The sequence below is a fragment of the Antechinus flavipes genome, chromosome 5, assembly GCF_016432865.1.
Source record: "Antechinus flavipes isolate AdamAnt ecotype Samford, QLD, Australia chromosome 5, AdamAnt_v2, whole genome shotgun sequence".
Lineage (NCBI taxonomy): Eukaryota > Metazoa > Chordata > Mammalia > Dasyuromorphia > Dasyuridae > Antechinus > Antechinus flavipes.
Window position 1 is genome coordinate 83,623,041 of NC_067402.1, and position 27,047 is coordinate 83,650,087.

At 35.5% G+C, this 27,047-nt stretch overlaps 1 protein-coding gene across 4 annotated transcripts; it reads right to left on the bottom strand.

Annotated features, from left to right (window-relative positions):
* Nucleotides 1-1,253: 1,253 nt before the first annotated feature.
* NOM1 (nucleolar protein with MIF4G domain 1) lies at nucleotides 1,254-25,670 on the bottom strand. Of its 4 annotated transcripts, none has more exons than XM_052000973.1 (12): nucleotides 25,277-25,670; nucleotides 24,540-25,186; nucleotides 22,519-22,640; nucleotides 20,381-20,576; nucleotides 10,886-11,209; nucleotides 10,241-10,351; nucleotides 8,663-8,827; nucleotides 7,184-7,305; nucleotides 4,259-4,391; nucleotides 3,527-3,658; nucleotides 2,103-2,212; nucleotides 1,254-1,753 (listed from the first exon to the last, which is right to left on the bottom strand). In XM_052000973.1, the coding sequence occupies exons 1-12, from the start codon at nucleotides 25,575-25,577 to the stop codon at nucleotides 1,582-1,584; spliced, it is 2,535 nt and encodes an 844-aa protein (XP_051856933.1). In that variant the 5' UTR covers nucleotides 25,578-25,670; the 3' UTR covers nucleotides 1,254-1,581. The 4 variants fall into 4 exon arrangements, with proteins under 4 accessions (XP_051856933.1, XP_051856932.1, XP_051856931.1 ...); XM_052000972.1 differs by having other exon boundaries at nucleotides 24,540-25,231; XM_052000971.1 differs by having other exon boundaries at nucleotides 24,540-25,666.
* Between the last annotated feature and the right edge of the window lie 1,377 nt (nucleotides 25,671-27,047).

The following is a 27,047-nucleotide window of genomic DNA, read 5'->3' on the forward strand; positions in this document are numbered from 1 at the left end:
AACTTATTATACACACACACACACACACACACACACACATATATATGTATTTGTATGTATGTTTATAGGAGAGTGTTGAAGTCTTCAAATTATTCCAATGTATAATAGCATTCAGAATAATTTTGGAAGCCTTTTTTAGAGTCCTCAATCTAATTTTTTAACTCTACAAATGTACCACTGATCTGTATCATCCATTTTTTATTCATATGATTTCTGTGATGTCCAGACTGAAGGACAAGTTTTGCTTAAATCAGAAGTATTTAAAATAACATATTACATGCTGGCTTTGAAGCCAAAACCAAGAATTTAAAAAATGTTTTCCTAAATGTATAGCCTCTAAAGATAACCACTATGATGGATATAATAAAACACTCATTTGGATGTACAAATATCAGTAAATTTATTAAAACATTTTTTTGAAAATTCATTTTTGTAACTTGTAAGAGACACCTTATGGGGAATATCTTTCCTCCAAAGAAGTCAAAATACTGTCAAATAAACTTAAATTTACAGCATTTAATAATCATACTGTTGAAAATAGGATGGTTATTAAAAATAAGAAATTAATAAAAATACATTTAGGACCTATTACATCTAGACATTGAAAATGCCTTAGTTTTTGCTGTCAAGGAGCTCTGACCAGGGAGACAGGAGAAATACCTAATATAAATTATTAAGGTGAGTTCCTTTTATTAGTTCTTATTTCATTAAATGAAGTTTTCTTTTCTTTTTTTTAAATTTACACTGTTTTAATTTATTTTGTTAAATAATTTTTCAATCACATTTTAATATGGTTTGGGCTGTACTGGAGAGTTTTGTGGGCAATGAATTGTGAATCCTCTGTCCTAGACTATGGAGACAGCTAAAGATAGTTTATCTTTAGTTCAGAATATGTCCAGTTCTTCATTTAATTGGCCAAGTCAGCAAAATTTCTAATACAATTCAATTGCGGGTATCTTAAGTCCTTTGAGTATGTATATTCCTTTATTGACTAGAAAACATTTGGAAGCCAATAACATAAATACTTATCCCCCAAGTGGAAGTAGTTTGATCTGGTTGCTTTTTGAAAGCTAAGGTTTACTACTCAATTAAAAATTTTTGTACATCTTTTTTCACTTTCTCTTTGTAGACTTCCTTCTCATATCCTAGGAGAAAAAAAATGCTGTAAATTTAAAAAGAGATAAAAGGGGAAAAAAGATCTATACATTGAATATCTAATAGTATGGTTTTTAAAAAAACAAATACAAGAGAAATTAATTTAAATAATTTTATTGAGACAATTTTTAAAAATAAAAAACATCTAGTCACGAATGACACTGATTTTTTTTCATGATTATTGCACCATCTAGTGGTCTACTCTTTAATTTGTATGAAGGTCTCATTACATCCAGCAACAGAAAACCATTTTCAGTATAAAAACTGTGTACTTTATACAATATACTTTATATTCATACAACAAAGTATTTAAAAATAAATAAGTTCTTTTTTGTCTCACTCATAGTTCTTATATGTGGAAATGTTGGCTCTCAAAGTCTATAGATTTTCTGGTTTTACCAACAATCATGAGTGTTTCCCCCAATATTACATTTTTAAGGATGATTTTCCTTGTAAAGATTTTGTTGCAAGTTCAGCTCTTTCTTTAAGTAAATTGGCTTCTTCAGCACTTTGGGCTTGTGCATTCTTCACTAAGAAGTGGCTAATAAAAAGCTTCAAACCTTCCCTCAACATTATCAGTTTCGGGTTGTCAGATACTCTGGGGAAAAAAAGTGTAAAAATGTGAGAATCAACAATGCTAATTTCCTTTATGTATCTCTCTCTACTAAAAATAAAAATACTAAGGATTGAATATTGCAATAAAATTGTCATTTTCTTTACTAAGTTTAGAACATTTTATGTAATGACAGGTTAGTATTAAGTTGTTTTATTTTCTGTATCAAAAATTTTGTGGCAATATAATTAAAATATCTATTTAAAACAAAGCTTCAAAACTTTCTTTCACATATAATTTAACTTTGCAAATGGGATCAATTGAACTGAAGACAAATCAAGGAATATTTCACTCTTCAAGTCATATGCTTCTCACAATAATCTTGATTGCATACCTGCCAAATATTGTGGTAAGTTCTTCAACTTCTGTTTCCATTAATAACACATGTAATATTTTCCGTAAAAAGTGGACTCTAGGTTTGTTCAATTCACTGAATTCGATTACCTACGATAACATTAATTACATGTGAAAAAGGATTTTAAATACAATTTAAAATTTTTACAAGGCTATGTTATCACTTTGCTTTATGAAATTATGAATTAGATAACAATGTTAATTGTTATCACTGCCACATTTCTAATTGCGCAATGAAGAGCAGAGAGGAATTTGGCATGCTCTCTCTCTCAGCTCTGCTTCTGGAGTCAGTTTTTCATGATTTCTATCTTTTTCAGATCCCTTACTATAAATGCTTAACTAAAAAAATTAAGTTTTTACATCTTTACAATCCTTCCTAGCCTGAAAAGTAACAACATTCTAAGCTGGTTGTGGATTAAATTTAACTTTTTTACTTGGTGGACAAAAAGAAGCCACTTGAGTAATTTGTTATTAACAGAGATGCCAAGGAAGATACCCAGAAGCTCAAGAGTTTCTGCTGGAAAAGTTCAATTGGTTTCAAGGGATGAAATGATATCCCATTCTCAGAAATACAAAACTGACTTGTAGTCCTCCCAAGACTGCCTTCCTCTCCCCAGGAAAAAGCTTGACCAAAGTGAAGATAAAGCTGGAATCCAAATCCTACTCTGGTACTTCCTGTCCCCCAACCTCATACTCCTTGAGGCAGTAGCTTCAAGAAGCTTCAGAGAAGGGACCAACCTTCACTGAAAGAAGGAGCTTCCTCCCTGGGAGTCCCCTAGATCAGTGATGTCGCAGGTCCAGTTCTCCATGTCTGTCTCAATAGGCCAGATTTTCTACTTCTTTTGCCGAGTCTCAGAAAGTTAGGGTAACTGGGAAGGAGCCAAAGGTTATTTCTAGACATGAGGATAGATAATCCAGATGATAAGCAAGACATAACCTCTGTCCATGTCAGTCAATATTATCTGCTTAGATTCAGAAAAGTCCCAATCTATATGTAAATGGAGTCCATACATAGAGATGGGAGGGATGGACATCAGGGAATATGATCTAATACTTCTATTTTTAGACCAAATGACAAAATCCCCAAGACACTAATCTATCTCCGTACCCATACTTTGTAAGTTTCCTTATTTTCTCTAAACATTGACATATGTATATTTTCATCATCTCAAAGTAACATGGAGATTACCAACTTGATAAGTTACAATGATGACTCACACATTAACACTAAATTCTGATATAAGCACTGATCAAGATTAGTTACATACTTTTCATTAGCTACACATACAATGTTTGGTTATTATAAAGAAATTTAACAAAATAGCAGAAGTTACTTAAAGTCATTATAAATTTATATTTAACCAACAGCACTTTAAAGGTTAATATTAATCATTAATTACAAACCTTAAAGATAGAAAGTGGAAGTGATTTTTTCTTCAGCAAGTGAGCCACCAACTGCACAAAATTAGAAGATGTAGTAGCTGACAGATTTTCTAAATCCCGAAATTTGTCCCATATGCTGAACTGGAATGTTATCTGCTCCAAATGAAAATTAAAATAATCACAATGCAGTACACAGGTAAAAGTGGGAAGTAACACATTATCATACAATAAAATTTTATTCTTTTCTCAATAAAAGAATGCTATCTTAAAACATGATTTATGATTAAATATGACATTTGTTGACATTTCAATGAAAAGTGACATAAAAAGCACTTATGAATGTGATCTTTATTATCACATTGCTCCTACAAAATAAAATCATTCAATTAACAGCAAGTTAAAATGTATTTAATACTATTAAGCATATCAAGGATAATGAGAGCAAATATGTCAGTTTCTTATGTGATTAAGAATTCTAATAAACAATATCTTTCAATGCTTAGTCTCCTAATTTAAAATAGACAATAATACACTGAACTGAAATATGTAAGATACTACTAAAGAAACCCTTTAGCAGAAAACTATACAATGAGGTGATGAGAACTCAAGTTATATAAACTTGATCTGAAACTAACCCTTCTACTGTAAATTTTATGTCATATCTGAAATGGGGGTGTAATGGGGAGGAAGAAGAAAACATTTGAATAAACTTGACTAGAACATATCTAAATAGCTATAAGACATTCAACTTACCTGAAATCTCCTTTCATATTCACAAAATTTGCTAGCCAAATATGCATAAAAAGGATTATATACTTTCTCTTGTAGGCAACAATCTATGAGGACATGAACTATTTCTCTTTCTTGCTGATCCTTGAGTCCAAGCCTGCCAAGTAATAAATAGCAATAACTTAGAAATCATTTGACTTTCAAAATTTTAACTGTTCTAAGACAAAATATTTATTTATACATAAGTAAAAGAGAATTAAATCCCTGAAGTAAATTTCAAAAACAGAATCTGAAGAATAAAAAACCAAATCTGTTAGGAGAGGGAAGCATTAAAACCAATGGATTGGAAGCCAGAGATTGAAATTCTGGATCTGTTACTATCTGTATGATCACAGACAAAAATCTTTTTTAAAAAACTTTTCTCAGCCTCAATGAGGTTAAAACAAATGTCTAAGGTCTTGCCTAGCTCTAAAATTCAATGATTTTATGAATTAATTGTGGCCAGATCAATGTTGATGTCAAATCATATGTGAGCTTAAGAGTTAGATCTAACTTAAAAGATTAAAGTTGGCTGACTATCGAAATAAGCCATGTGAAAGAAACCTTTTTCTTGTTTCTTCTCTGTTAGAAAAAAAAATACATTAAAGTTTTTCTATCCAACCACTTATAAGTTATATATTTTTTCTTTGTACATTATCAACCTATTACAACTATATCACTCAACATCAATATAAATGCTAATAAACTAATGCTAATTATTTTGTGCCACTAGTTTACTTTTTAAACTACTGCAAGGCAATCACAGTAAGTGGTACAAAGATCCAGCAGGAGAGGAAGGAATTTTTCTAATATTTAAAAGAAATCAGAAGACATAAGGAAGTTGTGGCCTTATGGAAATATATGGCTAAATGGAAAGATTAATCATGGAGGTATTCTACTTGGAGAGGCAAATATTGAACTGGAAGAATTGGTTTCATATGCTCATAGGAAATAAGAAACATCCTTTTATGGGACCTTTGGCTATCCTGTATTGCAGTATGTATGAATATGGGATCATCACAGATATATAACTAGAAGGGACCCCAGATACTATCAAGTGCAAGGGAGGTCCAAAGTCACCCAATTTTTAAGCATCAGAGATGAGATTTGATCCCATATACTCTGACTCCAGAGCTAATACTCTTTCTACCATGATGTCACCCATAACATAAAGATCACCATGAAAATTACTGCAGTTCACATGCCAACATCATACTGAGGATGGAGATAAATCCTATGAAGAAATTGACAAGATTCTGAAAACCAAGCCAACACATACCTTGGTCCTTTGTAACTTCAATGCAAATATGGGTACAGACCAAGACAGTAAAAATATGGGAGAAAAAGTAGGTTGGGATTAAGAAACATGTAATGGACTGAAGGTCGAGTTGATGCACTGAGGTCCCAAACACATGAGGCTAAATAGTAATTGGACCATACTCTATTAATATATGCTTGGAGAAAGAATGGCCCCCACCCACTCTTTGTGCAAGTTCTAATGTATTGTATAGGAAATGATGTAGGGACGATTTTGGTGGGTGGGGAGAGAGGGGCGGAGAGAGAGGCTGAGAGACTGCTGGCTGGATTCCTGTTGTGGCTGCTCATATTCTGATCGCCATCCCCCTTCACCTCCACAAAGAATAAAGATCGAAGATTTTCCCTTAACCTGAATTCCTAACTCCGCTGATTTTAAAATACACAGTCATCACAGAAACAAGAGGCTAAAGTATTATGGACTAATTAAAAGCTTCATGTTTGTATAGCATTTAATTATTTCAGAAGAAGAGAATAGGAAGGCACTAGAAATGGCAAGCACCAAATACTTCAAGAAAATGACATAAACTCAATTGGAATTACAGTTCAATGGATAGAAGTATTATTAGTGTTGGAGTAGTTTCAAAATCAGCTGTTTGTATGTAGTCAATCTATACACTAGTTAGAGCAAAAGTAAAAATGAACACCACATTAGAAGGATGATGAGCAGACACTGTCATCAATTACAACAATTTTATCCTGACTTGTTCAAACCTTGAAAAACAAGAAATGGAAAAAGGAAAGGATACTGACTCAGTCTATACCATTTCTAACAGAAGGAATAGGAGAAGTTCAGAAAAGGTTTCCTCAAACAAAACACCTAATCTCTTTGCCAAGACAAGAGAAAGACATGGCAGCCAACGGCAACACTGGCTTAAGGACACAAAAATCATTGGTAAAATGTGGAAAGTTGGCAAGTTTTGCCTCAGAAGAGGTAAAGACAGTGGAGAAGAAAACAGGTCTTTGGACAGTTTGGTTTTGTGCTGACTACATTAAGCACTAGAATATTAGAGGGTTTCTCAAGAGCCTGGCTTGACAATATACAAAAGAAAAAAAGCCAGGGAAATATCTCTTGCATTATCATGATGTACAGCTGGAGAGACAGTCAGTCCCCTGAGTTATTAGTTTGCCATCGTGGATAGATGTGTAAGTGGACAAAACTAAAAACTTGTGTAGCATCTACAATGATCACAAGCTGTTTCAACAAAGAGACAGACAGACAGACACACAAGTATAAACATAATTCATGTTCATTTAAAGTTTTTATTATAAGTTCATTCTTAATAAAAAAAATTCAAATATGTTTGGTGTATACAGAGTACCTTTTAATTCAGCAAAGACCACTTTGCACTTAATAATGCATTTTATAAATATTTATTCTTTCTCCTGATCATTTCCCCATCAATTAAAAAAAAAAAAGGGAAATGGAAACCTACATAATAAATATTGTCAAACAAAGGAAATTTTCTCAGTCAAAGCACTTTAGAAATATTTTCAGTTTTGAAGATTGGAAGGGACTAATAAATTCTTTGATTTAGTTCTAGAGGCAAAAAGTCATATTACAAAAGAAACTTGAAAATTCCCACACATACTTACTTTAGAAGCTTTTCAAATGCATCCAAAAAATCTTCACTAATCATTAACGTACAAAAAATATTTCTTCTGATATCAGTGTTCATTCTCTGCTTTCTGGCAAGCTCAAGTATCTTTGAACTAACCTTGAAAGAAGAAAAAAAAACCTAATAAGCATGTTTTAACAAAAACTTTTTTCTTAAAAAAAATTACATTTATTTTATTTAATATTATATTTTCCCCAATTACATTTAAAACAATTTTTTAAACATTAAAAAAAAAAAAAACTTGAGTTCTAGATCCTCTTCCTTGTCCACACCTCAACCCCCATTAAGAAATCACATGTGAAGTTATAAAAGTCATGTTGTGAAAGAAAATATAGATCTCCCACACTAATTTAAAAAAAAAAAAAAGAAAAAAGTTTAAAAAGAGTATGATTCAATCTGTATTCAGACACAATCAGTTTCTTCTCTCAGTTAAGGATAGGATTTTTCATCATAAGTCCTTCAGAGTAGTCGTGGATCACCATATTATTGAGACTAGCAAAGACTTTTTTTGTTCTTAAAGAAAAATCCATGAACTTATGCATACTTTGAATTATGAAAGTTTCTAAAATTTAAATCTCTAGTAAAAAAAAAAATCCTAATAATTTGTTTTTGCCTCTTGACCTCAAAATAAAGTATAAAAAAAAATTTGATGCTAAGTAATAAAATCAAAAGTTGCCAGTGAAAGTTTAAAGCAAACACCTCCAATGTCTTTCTGTACAAAGTTTAGAAGTTAACATATTTTATGTTACACAGATGTAACTAATGCAGCTAAAAATAATATTTTATATATGTATTACTAGAAGGTACTCAAAAATGCCTGAATTGAATTGCTTGGTCTTATAAATGAAACCTTTCAATGAGAAAAGAGATAGGAATTGATGCCTTAAAAATGAAAGGAAAAGACAGACATAAGAAAAGACTTTGACAAAGTGGCAGGAATAGATGGGTTTCACACCTGACAGAGGAAAGCTTACATAGTAATAGGTAGTTTAGGTGAATAATGAAAACAATGGACTAAAATCATTTGTAAAGCATTTGATTTAATATAAGAACTCTTTCAGGACTCAAAACTAGTCACTGACCAGTATTATATTTCTCCTTATATTCCTATTTCTAACTTCTTTAACTATAATTGTTAAGGTCCCTTCCAACAGTAACCTTCTAGGACAAGAGAGGCCTGCATTTATAGGAATAATAATAATAATAAGTATCAGTGCATGGCTTTCACCTTAAAATTTAAAAATTAGAGATTATAAGATTATTATTTTAGTTTTCAAAGATATGTGTTTGTGTGTTTATTCACACAATCTTATTCAAGTATTAAGGGCCTATGTGTAGGAGATAAAAGGTGTACATGTCAATCATTCTTTTAAAAAGCTTACATTTTAGAGGAAATATAGATTGGCATTATAAAAATGATATTCAAACAAAAACCCTTATTATTAATTTTGTTTACCGTTCCTTTAAGTTGTCTTGACTGGCTATTATTGCTGCTGTTGATCATTGGGGCGCCACTCCATGATGACCCTACAATCCACCATCTGCCAATCTGCTCTGCATTTAAAAGACTTTCCCAAGAGACTCGAAGTTGAGTTTCCTTACCAGAACTACTATTTCGAATCTATAAAATAAAAAAAAAAAAACACCACCACCCTATATTTAAAAATGAAACAAATTTTTATTGCACTTTAAAAAACCTTGGTTTATATTTTATACTAACATCTTCTTAAAGCTAGTTCATGGACATTGAAAAATGATAGCATTAAAAACATCAAAATAATAATTAAAACATGGCAGTGAACATAATACATATGTATGGAATATATTTGAATCCCAGACATTTTATGCTATTTGGAATACCTATTTTAACTGATGATTTTAGGCTACATTGTTAGAAGTTTTCAGTATTGAGGTTTACTTATATAATTCATAGAAGAGTTCAAAAATACACTGTTTATTCAAATATATGTCAAGCCTTATCAAAGCATCTACCCTCTCCACTAGATATTCCTTCCCACTTTCTCTAATTTTGCCAGAGTTCATATTCTGCAATCCTGTATTTGTTCTTTTCTTTAAGGGGTTATGGTTATAAAACCTAGCTACTTGGAGGTCCTATCATGAATCACAAGGGGAAACCTCAAATCTAGTGATGCTATATGAATATGACTGTTCTTTAGCGCAAGGGTTTTTCTAAAACACTTTTGTGTTACATACATCTTAGGCAATCTGAAGTTTATAAAGGTATTTTAAAATGCATTAGTCTTCTAACCTCCCTATCCTTCCCCCCATTACAAAGGAAACCAATTATACTAAAATACACTTATCAAGATATTAAAATAAAAGTTCACAAATACCAAGCTAAGAAAAGTGGTAAATAACAGTTTAGACACTCTCTTCCTTTTTCTGCTTTGGAAACTTTTATTGCATTAAAAAAGGTCCTCTTAAGGAAGATCTGAAGTTTGGCTTCAGGGTTCCCTTTGGAGCTTTTTAAAGATATGTTAAGAAAAATGAGAATAAAAAAGAAAAATCACAAGAAAGAAAAAAACTAAACAAAAAGGTGAAAACAATATACTTTGATCCTTACTAAAATCATTAATTTCCTATAGCCTGGTTTCTGAGTCTATAATCATGAATATATATTAACCAATATATTTCAATGTTAAATAAATGTTTTCAATATTTTAAGGATATTTAATTTTTTTCCACTGAGAATTACCTTACCCAATGCAGAAAATGTCTGCAACTTAAGATTATTGTCTTTTACATTCACTAAAACCAAAAAATACCATGATGAATAAGCTAATATCTAGTGGAAATTATTCCTCACATTAGCGAGATTGGTTCTCATATTACAGACACACAATCTTTTTAGGTCCGTAAATAGAGCCTTTCTAGCTTAACTGGACCTGTGCTGGAATAGCCTCAAAGACATGAGGTCACCTCCATGCCTAAATAGGGAGCAGAGTAGTTATGGAGTTAACTGGCACACGAGTCAAAAATGTAAGTTAACACTGAACATTTTTTTTTTCCTTACCAATGTTCTCTGGAGTTTTCTTAGTTTTTCTACAGGTTCAGGGTCATAGCCTGGAATTTTGCGCATGTCATTATTCTTTAGTGCCAACATAGTCTCAAGCATGAATCGAATCTTAAAAAAAAAGAGAGAGAAAAACACTTACCACTATAGTGAATTGTCCATTATTATATGGGCAGAAAAATATATCCTTACACACTCTCTCACACACACATTCTCTCTCTCTCTCCCTCCCTTCCTCCTCCCCACATTATATCAATTCTTTTCTTTAGGTAATAAGTAAGGAATTTGCTTTAACGTAACATTTATAATTGCTTTGAACTATATTTCAAAATTCAACTCAACATCATCTAAATGTTAATAGAACACAAAAAGCTCTCATTATATAAACAAAGAAGGCTATCAATAGACCATGTTTCTTTACAGTTAAAATTTAAATTTTGGAATTTAAAACAGCAAAACATTTTTATGAACTGACATTTGTAAGAAATTGGGTTTTCCACATTTTAAAATCTAATTTGCAAAATAAGCTGAAGAAAAGTTACATGAATTACCTATAGAAAATTAAATTTAATAGTCTGCCAAAAGTTGACTTTCTTAATTTTCATCAGGCGTACTTCTTATGTTGTTCAAATTATATAATCATACCCTTGTCTGATCTTGAAACTTCTTGCCTACTCCATTGGCTTTGGTCTGGGCTTCACTGATCAGCTCCTTCAGGGACAATGCATCATCTTTTCTCAAGGAAAAACCAACATTTTTCAGCATTAGGAGAATCAATTCAATGTCCTTTTCTGTGAAAGTTCCAACAAGCCTTTTTAGAATGTCAAAGATGAGTAGAGATTGTACCACATGGAAGTTATACAGATGGGCAATTATGGCAAAGAGGTTGTCACATTCTTTTCCCTCACTACCAGTCTTATGTATTTCATCAAATTTCTTCACTACAGCTTCCAAAAAATGAGCACCAACCTGAAAATGGTTAAGGAGAAAAAAAAATACATTAAAAAAATAAGAATAACTTTTTTGGGGAGAGGGGTCCCTTTTATCAATTAAATTTAAAGTATTTCCCAAGAACATCTACAAAAAACAGCATAGAATGTTAAGATTCAACAGAGCACTTTAACCTCTAGAGTTAAGTACATCAGTACAATGTCTTATACAATACATATTTAATAACAAAAATTTTCTCAGCAAGTTGAAATAATAAAAATAGCCACAGAACATTTTTAAGATTTATTTTTCTTACATTTTTACAGTCAAAGGTTCTGATAAAGGCCTCATTTCCAAAATACATAGAGAACTGACTCAAATTTATAAGAAATTAAGCCATTCTCCAATTGATAAATGGTCAAAGGATATGAACAGAAAATTCTCAGATGAAGAAAGTGAAACTATTTCTAGCCATATGAAAATATGCTCCAAATCATTATTAATCAGAGAAATGCAAATTAAGACAATTCTGAGATACCAGTACATACCTGTTAGATTGGTTAGAATGACAGAGAAAGACAATGCAGAATGTTGGAGGGGATGTGGGAAAACAGGGACACTGATACATTATTGGTAGAATTGTGAACACATCTAGCCATTCTGGAGAGCAATTTGGAACTATGCTCAACAAGTTATCAAACTGTGCATACCCTTTGATCTAGCAGGGTTACTACTGGGCTTATACCCCAAAGAGATACTAAAGAAGGGAAAGGGACCTGTATGTGCCAAAATGTTTGTGGCAGCCCTCTTTGTAGTGGCTAAAAGCTGGAAAATGAATGGATGCCCATCAATTGGAGAATGGTTGAGTAAATTGTGGTATATGAACGTTATGGAATATTATTGTTCTGTAAGGAATGACCAGCGGGATGAATACAGAGAGGCTTGGAGAAACTTACATGAACCTGATGCTAAGTGAAATGAGCAGAACCAGGAGATCATTATATACCTCAACAATGATACTGTATGAGGATGTATTCTGATAGAAGTGGATCTCTTCGATAAAGAGAAGATCTAACTCAGTTTCAATTGATCAAAGATGAACAGAAGCAGCTACACCCAAAGAAAGAACACTGGGAAATGAATATAAACTGCTTGCATTTTTTCTTCCCGGGTTATTTATACCTCCGGAATTCAATTCTCCCTGTACAACAAGAGAACTGTTCGGTTCTGCAAACATATATTGTATCTAGGATATACTGTAACCTATTCAACATGTATAGAACTGCTTGCCATCTGGGGAAGAGGGTGGAGGGAAAGAGGGGAAAAATCAGAACAGAAGTGAGTGCAAAGGATAATGTTGTAAAAAATTACCCTGGCATGGGTTCTGTCAATAAAAAGTTATTTTAAAAAAATTACTTTTCTTTTAAAAAGTTGCACTACTTTCTAAAAACTAGTAGAGAACATTAAAAAAAAATCCTCAGAATTTTCACCTACATATTAATCTTAAATTTATTCAAATTTAAACTCATCAAATATTTGTTCAGTACCCACAGTATGCAGAGTACTATGCAAATGTTAAAGAAGCTAATATATTGTTCCTGCCCTCATCAAACTTATAAGTAAATTTACATCATTCCCTTATAAAAGGGGGAGGGGAAATAGAGAAAGGCATAAAGCAATTGGAGTTAATGACTTGTCCAGGATCACACAGCTAGTGTCAAGTGTTTGAGGCTGGATTTGAACTCAGGTCCTCCTGACTCCAGAGCCTGTGCTCTATCTACTGTGCCACCTAGCTGCTTCCCCGTCCCCAATTTTTTTTAAAAATAAAGATATATTCTGAGATATATTCATGTAACAATCCAGTTTGACTGTTGTTTATTCAATCATCTTTGACTCTTCGTGACCTCATGTACTTCATAACACGTGGTTTTGCTGTTTTGCCTTTTTCCATTTCCCAAGGTCACACTGCTGGCGCTTCCAAGCTGAGCCACCTGGCTGCTAACTATCTAAGTCAAGGGGACAGCTTGAGAGAAGGCTGGAAAGGTGGGTGTAGTGCCTCCACTCTGGGGTGCCAAAATATACCATCCGGACTAGCTCTCTGGAGGACCTCGGGATCAGCCTGAGTCCTTGGTCTCAGTGGAGGCGAGATGAGCCTGGAACCCAGAGGATGGTCAAAGATGGAATCAGTTTATTTCAAGTCCTCTCAGCCCCTAAATACCCTAGTAGGATTATATCACTACAGCACACTGAGCATGTGCTAACTATAAGCACTCTGCTATTAATATGTAAATACCTTTTTTAAGTATCTCTTGTTTTAACTAGAACACAGGTTGTCAGCTCTCCCCCTCTCCCCCTCCTCCCCTGCTCAAGAAGGGTGAGACAAAGCAGACGTTGTCAGCAGGCTGAAGGGTCTTATATCTTACCCAGACTTCCCCATCCTATGGCTCTCTATAGGTAGGGAATGTCAAACTATAGCAGGAACTGAATGCCAGCTAAGAATTTTTTAACTTCTTTAAAGAAATAGGCAACAACTAAAGAGTTTTAATTAGATACATATGAAAGAAAAATTATTTTGGTGGAAGTATGAATGCTAGACTAAAAGTATCACAATACACTGGAAAGCTACTGCAATATTTCTGGGAGCTGGTAATGATGGTTAGATCAGAATGCCCTCGTTGGTTAGAAAAAAGTAAGGGGATGCATAGGAAGGCTACTGAGGAGGTAAAATCAAGAGGACCCAATAAGTGAATATGTATGAGAAGTTAAGGAAAAGGAGAAAAAAATGATCTCAAGATTTCAAATACAGGAGATTGGGTGAATGGAGTGCCTCTCTCTGAGTTGGGAATGGAGTGTCCTGTGTGAAGGCCTAGGAGGCCATCCAATGTTTTTAAGAACTGTATAAGCAAGAAGAAATGAAGATTAGGGTTCGATTGTCTTCAATGGCAATGGAGACAAAGGGTCAGATGCAAGACATTTTACAAAGATGGAAACAATAGACTTGGCAACTGACTATACAACTGAATAACAGAACTTTAAAGTCAAAAAAGGACTCCATGGGAAAAGTGAAGCCAAGATGTCAAGAGTAGCAGGAAGAAACACAGCTAAGCTCACCCCCAGAACGCCTCCATTCACATCTAGAAAATACTGACAGAGAGGCCTGGTAGGGAAATTTAGTGGGGGAATCACAGAGAGTTATTTTTCTCTATATCAGCATAAAGAGCTAGAATTCTGAGTGAATGCCACAGCAAAAATTCTCAGGAGCATTATAGCCAAAACCCAGAGCTTCCAAGTTAAAAATAATAGTAATAATAATAATAATAAAAATTTTAAAAAGCTACAAGAAGCAACCATAAAGAATTGAAAAACAAGGAGCCACAGTGAAGATCACCCATTATTTGGTAGTTACCACTAAAAAGGGACAGAACTTGGAATATGATAGTTCAGAATGCAAAGAGCCCAGGCATACAATCAAGAATCACACAGCAAAATTGAGCATAATCTGACAGGGGAAGCAATGGACTTCCTAATAAAACTAAAACTTTCAAAGCATTACTGATTTGATGAAAAGTTCAGAGCTAGGGTGAAGAGAAACCTAAAAAGGTAACATGAGGAAACGTAAGGGACTTCAACAAGGATAAACTTTTTATACTCTAATATAGGATGCATGTAGCCCTGTGGAGCCTTATTATCACCAATAGTTGCAGAGAGACTCATGGGACAAGGGATTTTAGGGATGGTTTTGCCATGTTTTCATGATCTAAAAAGAATAGAAAGGGGTTGGAAAAGGAATACATTAGTTGGAGAAAAAGGAGAGAAGATGAGGGAAATGACCTCACATAATCAGAGTGGGAAAGTAGACTATACAAACAAGAGGGAAAGGATGAACATCACTTCCATGAACTGATCAACACAAACAGAGTTCACACTTGAAACTGAAGTGAACAGTGAAACTGTAGAGAAAAGGGAGATATGAGAGGAGAGAATGAGGGAGAGAAGACAGCCAAAAAAGAATCTGTCCTAAGTAAAACAAAATCTAACTGAGGAGGGGGGATCTTAAGGATTTTAAATAAAGGAAAAGAACCCAAGGTTAGGCCCTGAGTGAGGAAAAGGGACGAGAGGTACAGGAGCAGAAGCAGATGACCCGTCCTGAAGCCCTGATGCTCGTGGACACAGTCCTTCTCTTTCACACCTTCTTCTTTATAAAGAGGGGGCAGGGAAAACATAAAAATAGAAAGCACAGAAAAAAGACATGAAGAGATAGAAGGAAATCATGCATTAGAAAACAGCAAGAATCTGACAACTTGTGATGTATCAGAAACACAAAGATTCCCATGGAGTTAAAATAAGAGATTGGAGAGAAAAAGCCTGGAAGATCATGAAGCTGAATGACCAAAGGGAAATTTGTCATTTTCATAAATAGGACACCACAAAAGGTGTCACAAAAGCCAAGAGCAGTGTCAAGATGGTTATCATAGGCAGGTCAAGAGTAAGTGGAAAGGAAACCATTAGATTTTGCAACAAGGGCCATTATTTCCCTTGGGAAGAGCTGTTCTAGTGGTGAGGCTGTTCCTGCCAGAAACTCACAGGCAGAGAAAGGAAAAACATACTGGTTAGAGGAGATCTAAGAATCTAAGAAATCTAAGAAAAGGAGAATTTCGTAGGAGAGAGAAGACCTATGTTGCTAATAGATGGTGGGGAAGGAGCCAGAAGAAAGGGAAACAACTAAGTATGCATGAAATAATTACTAATGGAACAAAGTTATAGAACAAAACGACATGATTAAAGACATAAACAGAGGGAGCAGTTTTGGTAAATTAGAGGGCTATTTCTTCCTCTGTAAAAATGAGGGAAAAAGGAAAAGGTGGCTAAGGACATTGAGGCCATTTGACATGAACTCAATCTTTTAGTAAACAACATATATAAAAGGAAAGGTAGAATTATTTAGCCACAAAAACATTCACATGCATGCTTTGTTTTTGAATGGACTTAAATACAGAACAGAATTTTAAAGTTTTTATTTTTAAGCCTGCATTTAAAAATTATGCATTAAATACAAGTAAATTTCACATAGTCTAGCAATACAAATACAATATATAAAGAACAGCAATATTACTACATGAACAATTGGAAGAATTCAAAGTTTATTCAACTTCACACATTATTTCTAATATGGGAAATTTAAAAAAGTTTACATCCATCCGGAATTTAATTTTAATTCAGAAAAGACTAATAAAAATATTTCATCAAATGACACCATAGTCTTTACTACATTTTTTGTATGGGTTTCTGTGAGGATGTTTCTGCCATTATAGAATTAAAAGAAAGTTTAATGGAACTAGCATCCTGAAATAGCTCATTATACCTTGGCAAAAGCTTCAGTGGATGTCATTAGCCAAGCTGCTATAATGACTTCCCCTTTGGAACAAGTAATTTCAACTGTCTTTCATGCTATTAGCTAAGGTATAGACCGATAAGTATGACTAATAATCTCATGTTTGCAGATAAAGTAAATTCTTGACATGCTATGAATGGTCATTGTCCATAGTTATCATAACTCACTGAAATGCTAAGCTATCAGTGCTAAAACCTGATAGTAACTTTGCTCAAAAGTGTAACAATGTGATTTAGGAAGACCTAAGCAAGTCCAGAAATGGCCGTATAATGGCACTGTATGATTGCAATCAAAAGTTACTAAGAATGGCATTCAGGTGTTTCATTACATTTCATAATGGACAGGAAGAACGGACTTACAACATTAAAGTACAGAAGAAAAGAGTATACCTCCTGGAAATGAAAGATAATTTAAAACACAGAGGTAATTACTAACCATTTATGTGCAGATTATTCACAATGGAAATTACCTATACATTTTGATTTGTTTTTTTCTCTCACTCACTTTGTAGTCACTTGTACCACAGAAAATATGTTGTTAGATGCTAAGAAGAGACAAAAATAATTAAAACATGGCTCCAACTTCATGGTGTTCAGATCAGATTCTAACGGGAAGACATAATGCATGCATAATATGAAATACTGTATCATAAAAATGCAACTGTTGTGTAGAAAATAATATGAAATTAATATAAATTGCTAATTGAAGACAAAAGAATAAATATTTCTGAGGAGGGAGCTCAGAGAGGGCTTCATGCAAAAGGCAAAATTTGAGGAGCATTTTGAAGGATAGGTAGTATTTCAGATAGAAAATGGGCTAAAGACATTATACTTGTACTAACTATTCTTATTTTACCACCTTAATAAAAGCCCATTTTTAAAAGCCAACTCTGGTTGACAAATTGATAATCAGTAGGGGCATATGCCATGGGCTTTTGAGCTATAGTACTTGAAAATTCCCCAAACCTTCATCATTACCCCATAACCTAATAGTTAAAATACTTTTTTGAGTAGCTAAGTAAGGATTAGAAAACTGAGTCCAGAGCAATGTGAAATATCAAGTATTACAAATTGGCCAGAGAAGAGAGTATGTGCCATAATAATGAAATAAGGCGTGGCTCTTTGTTGCCTATCAAACAGGCCATTTCCCCATACATGGAATGCATTTCATCTTCATCTCTACCTCAGTCCTTAAAGGCTCAGTGTAGGTGCCACTTACTCCACACAACTTTCCTAGATTTTTCCAGATGGTAGTATTGTCATACTCTTTTTAGTATCATAATTATTTTCTGTACATGATGTACTTCTTCCTTGTAGAATCTAAGTTCTTTTGAAGAAAGGAACTGTTATGTTTTTAATTTTTCCCTCTTGAGTGCATGGTATCAATAAGTGTCTATGGAATTGAATTGAAAGCACTGGGTACTTCCAGATTGTATAGAACCTCGAAAGCACACATGAGGATAATATCTATCTGCCTGGGATGGATTAGAAAAGGGAAAACATGAAGGTAGGGAAGCTGGGTATCAAGAAGGCTCTTTTAATTTAATCTAGTCAGGAAGCAATGATGACATTAGGAAAGATATGATGATAAAGATGTGAGAGGTTATCAAAGAACATAGCAATTCACTCGTCTTGATAAGAAAGGGAAGAATCAAAGATGATATTCAGGTTATGAGAATGGGTGATTAGGTAAAAGTGGGCTGCAGCAAATTATACAGATAATGACAATCAGAACTTTTAAAACAAAATAATATGAACATAACAACAGAATGGACAAAATACAGAAAGGTCAAGGCAACTACTAAAAAAAAAAAAGTTGAAGAGAACTCCCAAAGCAGCGAGCAGTCAGTAAGAAGAGTGTCCAAAAGCTCTGTCTTTTGCCCCAATGTTAAAAATGGTTACCACTGACCTAAAAGTATAGATGGAGTACTTAACAAATTTAGGGATGACACAAAACGGGAAACAATGATCACACACTGGATGGGAGAATCTAGAATCCAAAAGGTCAGAATGAACTGGAATAATGTGCTGAACTCAAAAAGATCTTGCTCATATTGGGCATCTGCTTATGTGAGTAACACATTATCTCTGCTCAGTATACCAGTAATTCTTTGAGAACATGGACTCTTTTGTCTTTACACCCTAAATGCTCAGTACTTAAATATTTAAAACTTAATAAATGTTTAGGATTAAGTGCAATAAAGATATCTTACAGGAGTAGGGAAAAAAAAAAAAATCAACTGTCCAAATATAGGAGAAAAAAGTTCCTGTTTGGGGAGGGAGGGAAAGGAGAATTAACCACAGTATCTGTGGGTTTGGGTTAATTAAAATATTAAATGTGCAAAAATGTCTATCAGAAAAGCTAAAATGATTTTATGCTGTATTACAAAAACATAGTGTCTAGAGTATAGAAAGTGATAATCCCATTATAACAAAGTCAGATCATATCTGAAGTGATCACACTTGGGAAGGACCTTAATAAGCACCAGTATATTCAAGTAAAAACTATAATGACAGTTGAGGGAACTTGAAATCATATCATAAGAAATTCAAATGAAGAGTGGAAGATGACTTACTTGTATAAAAGAAACCTTAGGTAGGGATAACAGTTTTCAAACATTGGAAAAACTGTCCTGTGGAAGAGGGATTGGACTTGTTTGTTGCTACTTGAACTCAAAAGGGCTACACTAGGATAAATTATGGAAGTTACAGAAAGATTTCAGCTTGAAACAAATTTTTCCCAACAATTTCCCACAAAATTTTGTTTTTTAATTCGTGCCCAACTCTTCATGAACCCATTTGGGGTTTTCGTGCAACACAATCCTAACTATACAAAAAGGAAAATAACTATCTCAGAATAGTAAGAAAAATGTCCAAGTAAAAGCTAGATGACCACTCATTAGGAATATTTAGAAGTTTTCTTTTCAGTTAAGGAATTGGATTAGATAAGCTTTGAGATCCCTTTTAATTAAGAAAATCTATGAAATCTAAAGTAACAGATGAAGAATGGAATGGAAACAGCTGATAAGTAAATATTTGAGCAACTGATTTGAACATCTACTGTGTATTTTGGATTGAGTTTTATTGTTGAGTCACTTGCCATGTCTGATTCTTTATGGCCTCACTTGGATTTTTTTGGCTAAGATACTAGTGTGTTTTCCATTTCTTTTCCAGCTTATTTTACAGATGAGGAAACTGAGAAAAACAGAATTGAGTATCTTGCCCAACCATAGTCACACAGCTACTAATTGCCATAAGCTGGATTTGAATTTAGGCCTTCCTCATTCCAAGCCTGGCACTCCATCTACTATACCACCCAGCTGCCTCGTGTTGGACTATATGAGACAATTATAAAATAGAGTTCCTGTTTTCAAATACTTTGCAGGCTGTTTACAAAGATAAGTTCAAATAAGACTTTATACTTGAGTGTACCCTTGATAGACACTGTCCTTTGAGAAATTATTTAAATCTCTCAAAGTCCTGGAAAATTCTTGAAGCCATTAACACTCAACTGTTGTGAAGAAATGATCTATTCGCACTGGTAAAAAGGAAGATTCCTTATAGGAAGCTCCCTATACCTAAAATGAGATAGGCTAATATAAAAGGATCAATGAGAAGTACACAAGGCAGAATAAGGTACTAATTTGGGTATTATGAATTATAAGTACTAGAAGTAAAATAATTATGAATATGAAATTACAAAATTAAAATTATGAAATTTAAAATATTTTCAATAATAAAGAATGTAAATAATGGAGTGATAAACTTTAATGCAGTGAAGACATTAGAAGAAAAATGAGAAAGGTAAAAACTTCTCACCTCAATTCCTACAGTATGGTGAAGAATGCTAACCAAAAGAACATGCTCCATCATCAGTCTGGCAGGCATCACAGCTTCAGTTACACAAGCATTCATAAGAACATCTGTCAAAGTATCATTCATATCCTTTCTACTGTTCGCCATGTATAGCTCTTCAAGCTGTCCACTTATAGAAGCCATATTAGGTTCACTCAACCTATAGTAAAAATTGTTTTGTTTTTTTTAAATCTTAAAAAATTATGAATTTCACTTATAATTACTTATAAAATTTCTGAAACTCTCAAGACAATGAATTTTATTTTTTTGTACTCAGAGTTTCAAATTCTATTATTTTAAAAGTTCCTGGATGCAAGTTTAAAATAACTGATAAAACAAAACACCACAACCTTTAATTCTGAGCATTTTTTTCCATTTAAAAAACATTTTTACTTTAGTCTGAAAAGCTTACTATAAATAGACTCTAAACAATTCAATTAAACTTTCTTTTATTTTTATTTAAGAAATACTTATTAAACCCTTACTCTATTTAGGTACTGAAAATAGATAAAACTCCCTCCATCATAGTAATTGTATTTTACTAGGGAGAAATTTTAGTATATTCGATATATTATTCAAAATAATGCACTCTTTACAGTTCATGTTATCAGATGTTATTGTAGAAAGAATGCTGTATGGAGGCTAAAATAATGGGGCCATTCACTGTCACTTTCTTAATGGTCCTTCTATTGAAAATTCCTAGTCTCCCTTTAGAAGAACAAAGGTCCACAAATAGTCCTCTTCTATTATGTCTTGAGTGCTACAAAGATGAATTAAAAAATAGCATTCACTTAATTTTGTCTTTCACTCTTTTACTTTTGGAAGGCAGAAATTCAACCAGAGTTGATTTTTTTTTTTGTGTGTGTGTGTAATAGAATTTTCTGAAAGATTGATGAACCTTATGGACTTATTCTCAGAATGTTTTAAAATGCATTAAAATGCATAAATAAAATGTATATGATTTCAAAAGGATCTAATCAGGTTTAAATAAAGTTATCAAAATCTTTTTTTTTTTTTTTGAACAAGATCATGGACATCTGCTCTAGAACTTAAACTAAGGAGAGAGTTTAAGCTGATTTATTTATTAAAAACAGGATGCCAAGAAGGACTTTGTATCAATATCTTCTTGATTAAAATGAGCTCTAGAATAAGAGTAACATGTAGAATAAAATCTTGTAGACTTTAAGTTTTCCACAAAAAGCAAAACAAAACAAAAGAATCCATAAACAATGTTCAATTATTTTTCCCTATTCAGGGTGCTATCCTGTAAGCAACATATAACCATACTGAACAGAATCGTTTTTTTTCCCCCACTAAGGGTGGATTTCAAAAACACCATATCCATATTTCTTAAAATCTTTGTGGATGGGAAATCTAAAGTAGAAAGCAACATAATTAATATTATTCCATTCTTATTCTTTCAACGATCCCATTAATATCAAAGGAAATTAGGGAGAATTATGTGTATCTTATAACTTAAACATTGACAATTTAAAAACAGGAAAGAATAGCAGAATGTTTAAGGGAAGAGTTATATTCCCAGGCAGAAGTGGGAATGCTGGTGCTCTCTAAATCTGAGCCAAAACTATAACTTCTTCAAAAATAGGAGACTTGTAGAGTGGAAAGATCTGGATTTATTCTTATCACTGATCCTAGCTTTCAGATCAAGGGCAATTCACAACTTCTCAGGAAACTCTATAATATTTACTTAATTAGAGATGACTTATTTTCTTATTTCCTCCCAGAAAGGGACAAGGCTATTTTCTATCAACCCTTCTCAAAGTAGGTGAGGATGATTTGTGGCATATGATCTACTTTAGGGGTTTTTTTTTGGCTAGAATAGAGGGAAAAAATAGAGATAAGGACTTTAAAAGAGGAAGATGCAAAGAGGAGGATTCATAGGATGAACAAAATTTGAGAATTCATGGCTTAGAATGTGCTGCTTTCCCTGTGGAAAGTATTCAGTAATGATGTAATCATTTTTCCTTCCTGATGTTTAAAATTTAATTCACTTAAAAGTAATGTTCTTTTTCTCTATGAAGAATGAACAATTTAGCTAATTTCAAGATACAATAGAATCTTCAAGAATTGAGATATATTACCTGTTAATTAGACCTTTCACATTTTTCTTTAACCTTTCTATTTCTTCTTTCTTTTTGGCATCCACTGTTTCCTCAAATCTTCTCACATGAGGCGGAACATACTTTGTACTTTTACAAAGAACCTAATTAAAAGGATAGAAATAAATTAATGTGATAAATTTTCTATTATAAAAAAATTCCAAATTCATTTGCAAATTGCCTTTTGTCATAATCCCATTAAAGTATTAAAGAGCTAAAAATTAATGGGAAAGGTTATAAAGTCTCACATTTATGTAGTGCCTTAACGTTTATAAAGGGTATCCCCCACAAAAACTCTGTAAGGTAGGTCATACAAGTATTACTGTTTCCATTTTACTAAGGAAATTAAAGCTCAGATAAAATGATTTTTCCACAGAGTTACGGAATTTAAGAATCAAAGTTGGGATTCAAATCAAATCTTGATCCTGATTGCAAGTTCCAGATCTATCTACTACAGAGAGGCAAAACAACAAATATTCATTTTGGGCTTTAAAGTTTATGAAACATTTTCCTGCAAATTAAATATTAATTGTCATTACTGACAATTAAACATAAGATCTTATACAGAGCGGACATCTACTTCTCAATAATGGCACATGTTAATATCCTTTATTTTACCAGCTGGTATTGAGTTTATCTTAGTATCACAGTACACGAGTCCAGTGTTAAACTAGATTTAAATGGTAGACAGGAGAGATTCTTCCATATCAATAACATCTTAAATGTACTGCATGCACAGCAGTATTCTAGAGAGTACCTTCAGTTTACTAACATAGTTCTATATATAGAACTTGAAATAGCTTGAAATAATTTAATATTTGCCCATAAAACCAACACACAAAACCCAAAAATTTACCTCTTGCTCAATAAATTCCCGAATTTATAAACAGGGGCAATCCCTTGTAGAAATACGACTTGGCCACTGCTCTGAGTGGCTGCATGGCCCACCTCACCAGAAGTCCCTGTTACAAAAACCCAAAGGAGAAAACTGTCTTTGGTGATATCCAATTAATTCAACATCAGAAAGTGGTTATCACTTGTTAATAAAAATGACTCATGAAGACATGCCTACCTTGCTATTCTACAAAACACTTGTAACAAAATCCCTAGATGGGGGATTTTGCAGATGCACTGGGCCTGGAGTTAGGAAGGCCCTATTTCATATCCGGCCTGACATATGTGACTGGGCAAGTTACTTAGTATCTGTCAGACTGTTTCCATAAACAGGGATGATAATAGTGCCAATAATAGCAGCAATCTCCCTCGTGGTCGTGGGAGTCAAATTAAACTATAAAGATCCTGGAAAAAAGTATAGGCATCATTTTTAGGATGATGATGCTGCAATCTCTGCGCCTACCAGAGGGTGAGCTTCTAGAAAGATTTCCTCCCTCTCCAATTCCCCAGAACTCTGCATGGAGCTTCTCACATGGAAGCAGTTTGAATAAGGTTTGGTTTCTTCCCTTATTTGTTCATTTTCAAGGATTACGAGTGCATTTTTGGGGGTGAGGATGCACCTGTAGAAACCATGACTACAAAGGGCTTGCAAGGTAGATTGGGTCAAATACATCAGCGTCCACCCTTTCAGAGGCGTGAGTACCGCTCTCCCTAGACGCTGAATTATACTTACTTGGCGGGACACAAGTTATAACACCCGAGGATTCCGGTTAGGCTGGCAACGCTGGGGCTTTACTCCAGCATCGTCAGGGATGGGGTTAATGGGAAAGACTTACCATTCACTTTTAACTTTTTAATAGTTTAAGGAGAACATGACAAAAGACAACTTAAAAATGAATTTGGATTTTTTCTTGTAAAAAGTTATCTAACTTATTTCTATACTTTTCATTAAGTTCTTTGCAAATACCCCACACATAAAGGACCTCTAAGGAAGCTTAGTTGAATCGAATACCTTAAAGGCAGAGCAACATTCAAACAGGTTATTAGTAAAGATAACTTAAAGCAAAAAAATTAAGGAAGACGCCAAGTTCCCACGCTTGGCACTTTACCTCATTGGGGGAGCTGTCATCTTCGGGGGAGGAGTCCATACTCTCTTGGTCCGCAAAACGCACTCGCTTTTTCGCGTTTTTCTTTTCGGTTTCTACATGAGGGTCTGCATCATCTTTCTCCTTTTTCTCCTCCTCTTCCTCTTCCTCCTCTTCTAGGAGACTCTCCTCCAGAACAGCCTCGTCCCCGTCCCCATCCTCCTCCTCCTCCTCGAACCCATCATCACTGTCCGTCCCCGAGCCTTCATCCGAGCTTCCCCTGGAGGGCAGCGGAGCCACGGTCCCCTCCCCATCCCCATCCTCGTACAAGGCGGAGGCGCCGCCGGCCCCCAGCGCCCCGAGAATGTAGTCCAGGCCGTCACGGACGAAGCTAGACGGCAACGCCGCCGTGGCGGAGCCGTCATCATCGCCCTTGCCCTTCTTCCTCTGGCGGCGTTTGCTCAGTCCCAGGCGGCGCTCCAGCTTGCGGATCTCACGGTCTTCCTCTTCGTTGGCTGCCAGAAGTGCCCGTTTCCGAGCCGCGGTAGCGGCGGCACCGGATGTCCGGACCTGCATGGGCTCTCGGAAAGGCCTATCCTTGGCCGGTGGCTGCGGCGGCCTCTGTTGCTTCGGCGACGGCTTCTGTGGCTTTTCGGGGGCTGAGAGAGAAGCTGCGCCCGCCGGCTTCTGTGGCTTTCCGGGGGCTGAGAGAGAACCTGTGCCCCCCGGCTTCTGTGGCTTTCCGGGGGCTGAGAAAGAACCTGTGCCCGCCGGTTTCTTACTCTTCCCCAGCCGCTCTCGAGCGTCTCCCGGGGTCTCGGCCGCCCCCCCGGTCAGCTGAAGCCGGCGGGCTTTCCTCAGCTGCCGCTTCTCCTTCTTCTGCTCCTTGCGGCGCTTCTTTCCGCCGGGACGCGGGGCCGCTCGCGGTTGCCCAGCGTGGCCTGAGCCTTCCTCGCCGCCGGGAGTCTTGTCCCCCGCGGCCGCGTGCACGAACTCTTGCACCGCCAGCCGCAGCCGCTTCATCGCGCCGCCGTGGCGGCCCGGGCCGGCTTTGCGTTTCATGGCTTCTTCCTTCGGGGCAACCGGTCCTAGTCCGGAGCCGACTCTATCACATGGATATGGGCGCCGCCATCTTCCTGGCGTCGGAGACTCTCGTCAAGCGGAAGAAGAGCGGCTGGCAGCCGTCCATCCGGGGTGGAAGTGGGGAGGGCGCGCGTCACAGCGTCACCTCCTGGCGGGAGGGCGAGTCGCCCGAAGGGATGAAGCCCGGGTGACCGCTTAGACGGGTCGGACAGAGGACGGCTTCACTAACTTTTCCCGGGCTTTCCGCGTCCCCAGCCTCGGCCACATTTATTGTGGTGGGCAGGATTGGGGAAAGTCTCTGTCCCGGATACAGTCATTATCATGGGGTGGGGGCCGGGAGAAGGCTTGGGACATAGGAAAGCCCCTGACAGCCGATAGACTTTATTAGTGGGCTGGTGCAAGGAGCTGATGGCGGGGCGGGGTCTGGGCCTGCCCCGGGCCGGCTTAGTGTCTGCGGTTTAAACCGGGCGGTTACTGAAAGTAAGGGAACAACACATCCTTTATCAACCGGGCACCTTGTCAGCAATTTGTTATCTGGGGAGGCAGTGGAGGAAAGGAGAGAAGAGAGGAGGGAAGAAGGAAGGAGAAGAAAAGAAGGAAGGGACAAGAGAAAAGAAGAAGAGAAGGGAAGGCAGAAAGAAAAAAGGGAGATGGAAGGAAGGAAATCCCCATTTATTAAATAACTAAGATGTTCCAACTGTTACGCTAAGGCCTTTACAAATACTATCTAATGTAATCCTTAAAATAACTCTGGGCAATCTTTAATCCCCATTTTACAGGTCAGGAAACTGAGGCAGGGTGAAGTGTCCTTCTGTTATGAACCAAAACTTGAAACAAGATGTTAAGTCATTAGAATTGATGGAACAATGCTTAAGTTTACTCCTTTGAGAGTTCACACATTAGTTCACACATTAGAGTTCACAAGTTCGGGAGATTCACAAGTCAGAAGCCCACAATCCCACTCTCTCAGAGGAGGAGTCAACCTTTGGGTTCACACCTTGAAGAGATCATATATAAGGAGCTCCTGGAGTCAAAAGTAAGAGACTTGAAGAGATTGAGAAGTCAGTCAGCCAGTTGAGAGCCTGGCTGCATTTGAGGTGATTATTACTCTGAACTGAAACTAAGGCTGCCTCCAGAAACCTCCCCAAGAAACCTGCTCCCAGAGAACGATCACATTCTAGAAAAAGAAGAGAACATCACATCTTTCCCAGCTACTAAGTGTCTGCATATGATTTTCGTCGGAAGTCTTCCTCGGAAAACAGATTCTTCACCTTTTTCTTGTGTCGTGGACCCCGTTGGCATTCTGGTGAAGCCTGTAGACCCTTTCACAGAGTTATGTTTTTAAGAGCATAAAACGAACTACATAGGATTAAAGGAGAAATAATATAACAAACCAGTAATAAATAGCTAAGCAATTACATGACATAATCATCAAAATATTTTAAAACA

Excerpts from the sequence above, each read along its gene's own strand:
- NOM1 (XM_052000971.1), bottom strand. The coding sequence starts at position 25,577 with ATGAAACGCAAAGCCGGCCCGGGCCGCCACGGCGGCGCGATGAAGCGG. Across the intron at positions 11,210-20,380 it reads ACCATACTGTAGGAATTGAG|GTTGGTGCTCATTTTTTGGA; the intron begins GTGAGAAGTTTT and ends AACCATTTTCAG. Across the intron at positions 1,754-2,102 it reads CTTACCACAATATTTGGCAG|AGTATCTGACAACCCGAAAC; the intron begins GTATGCAATCAA and ends TTTTTTCCCCAG.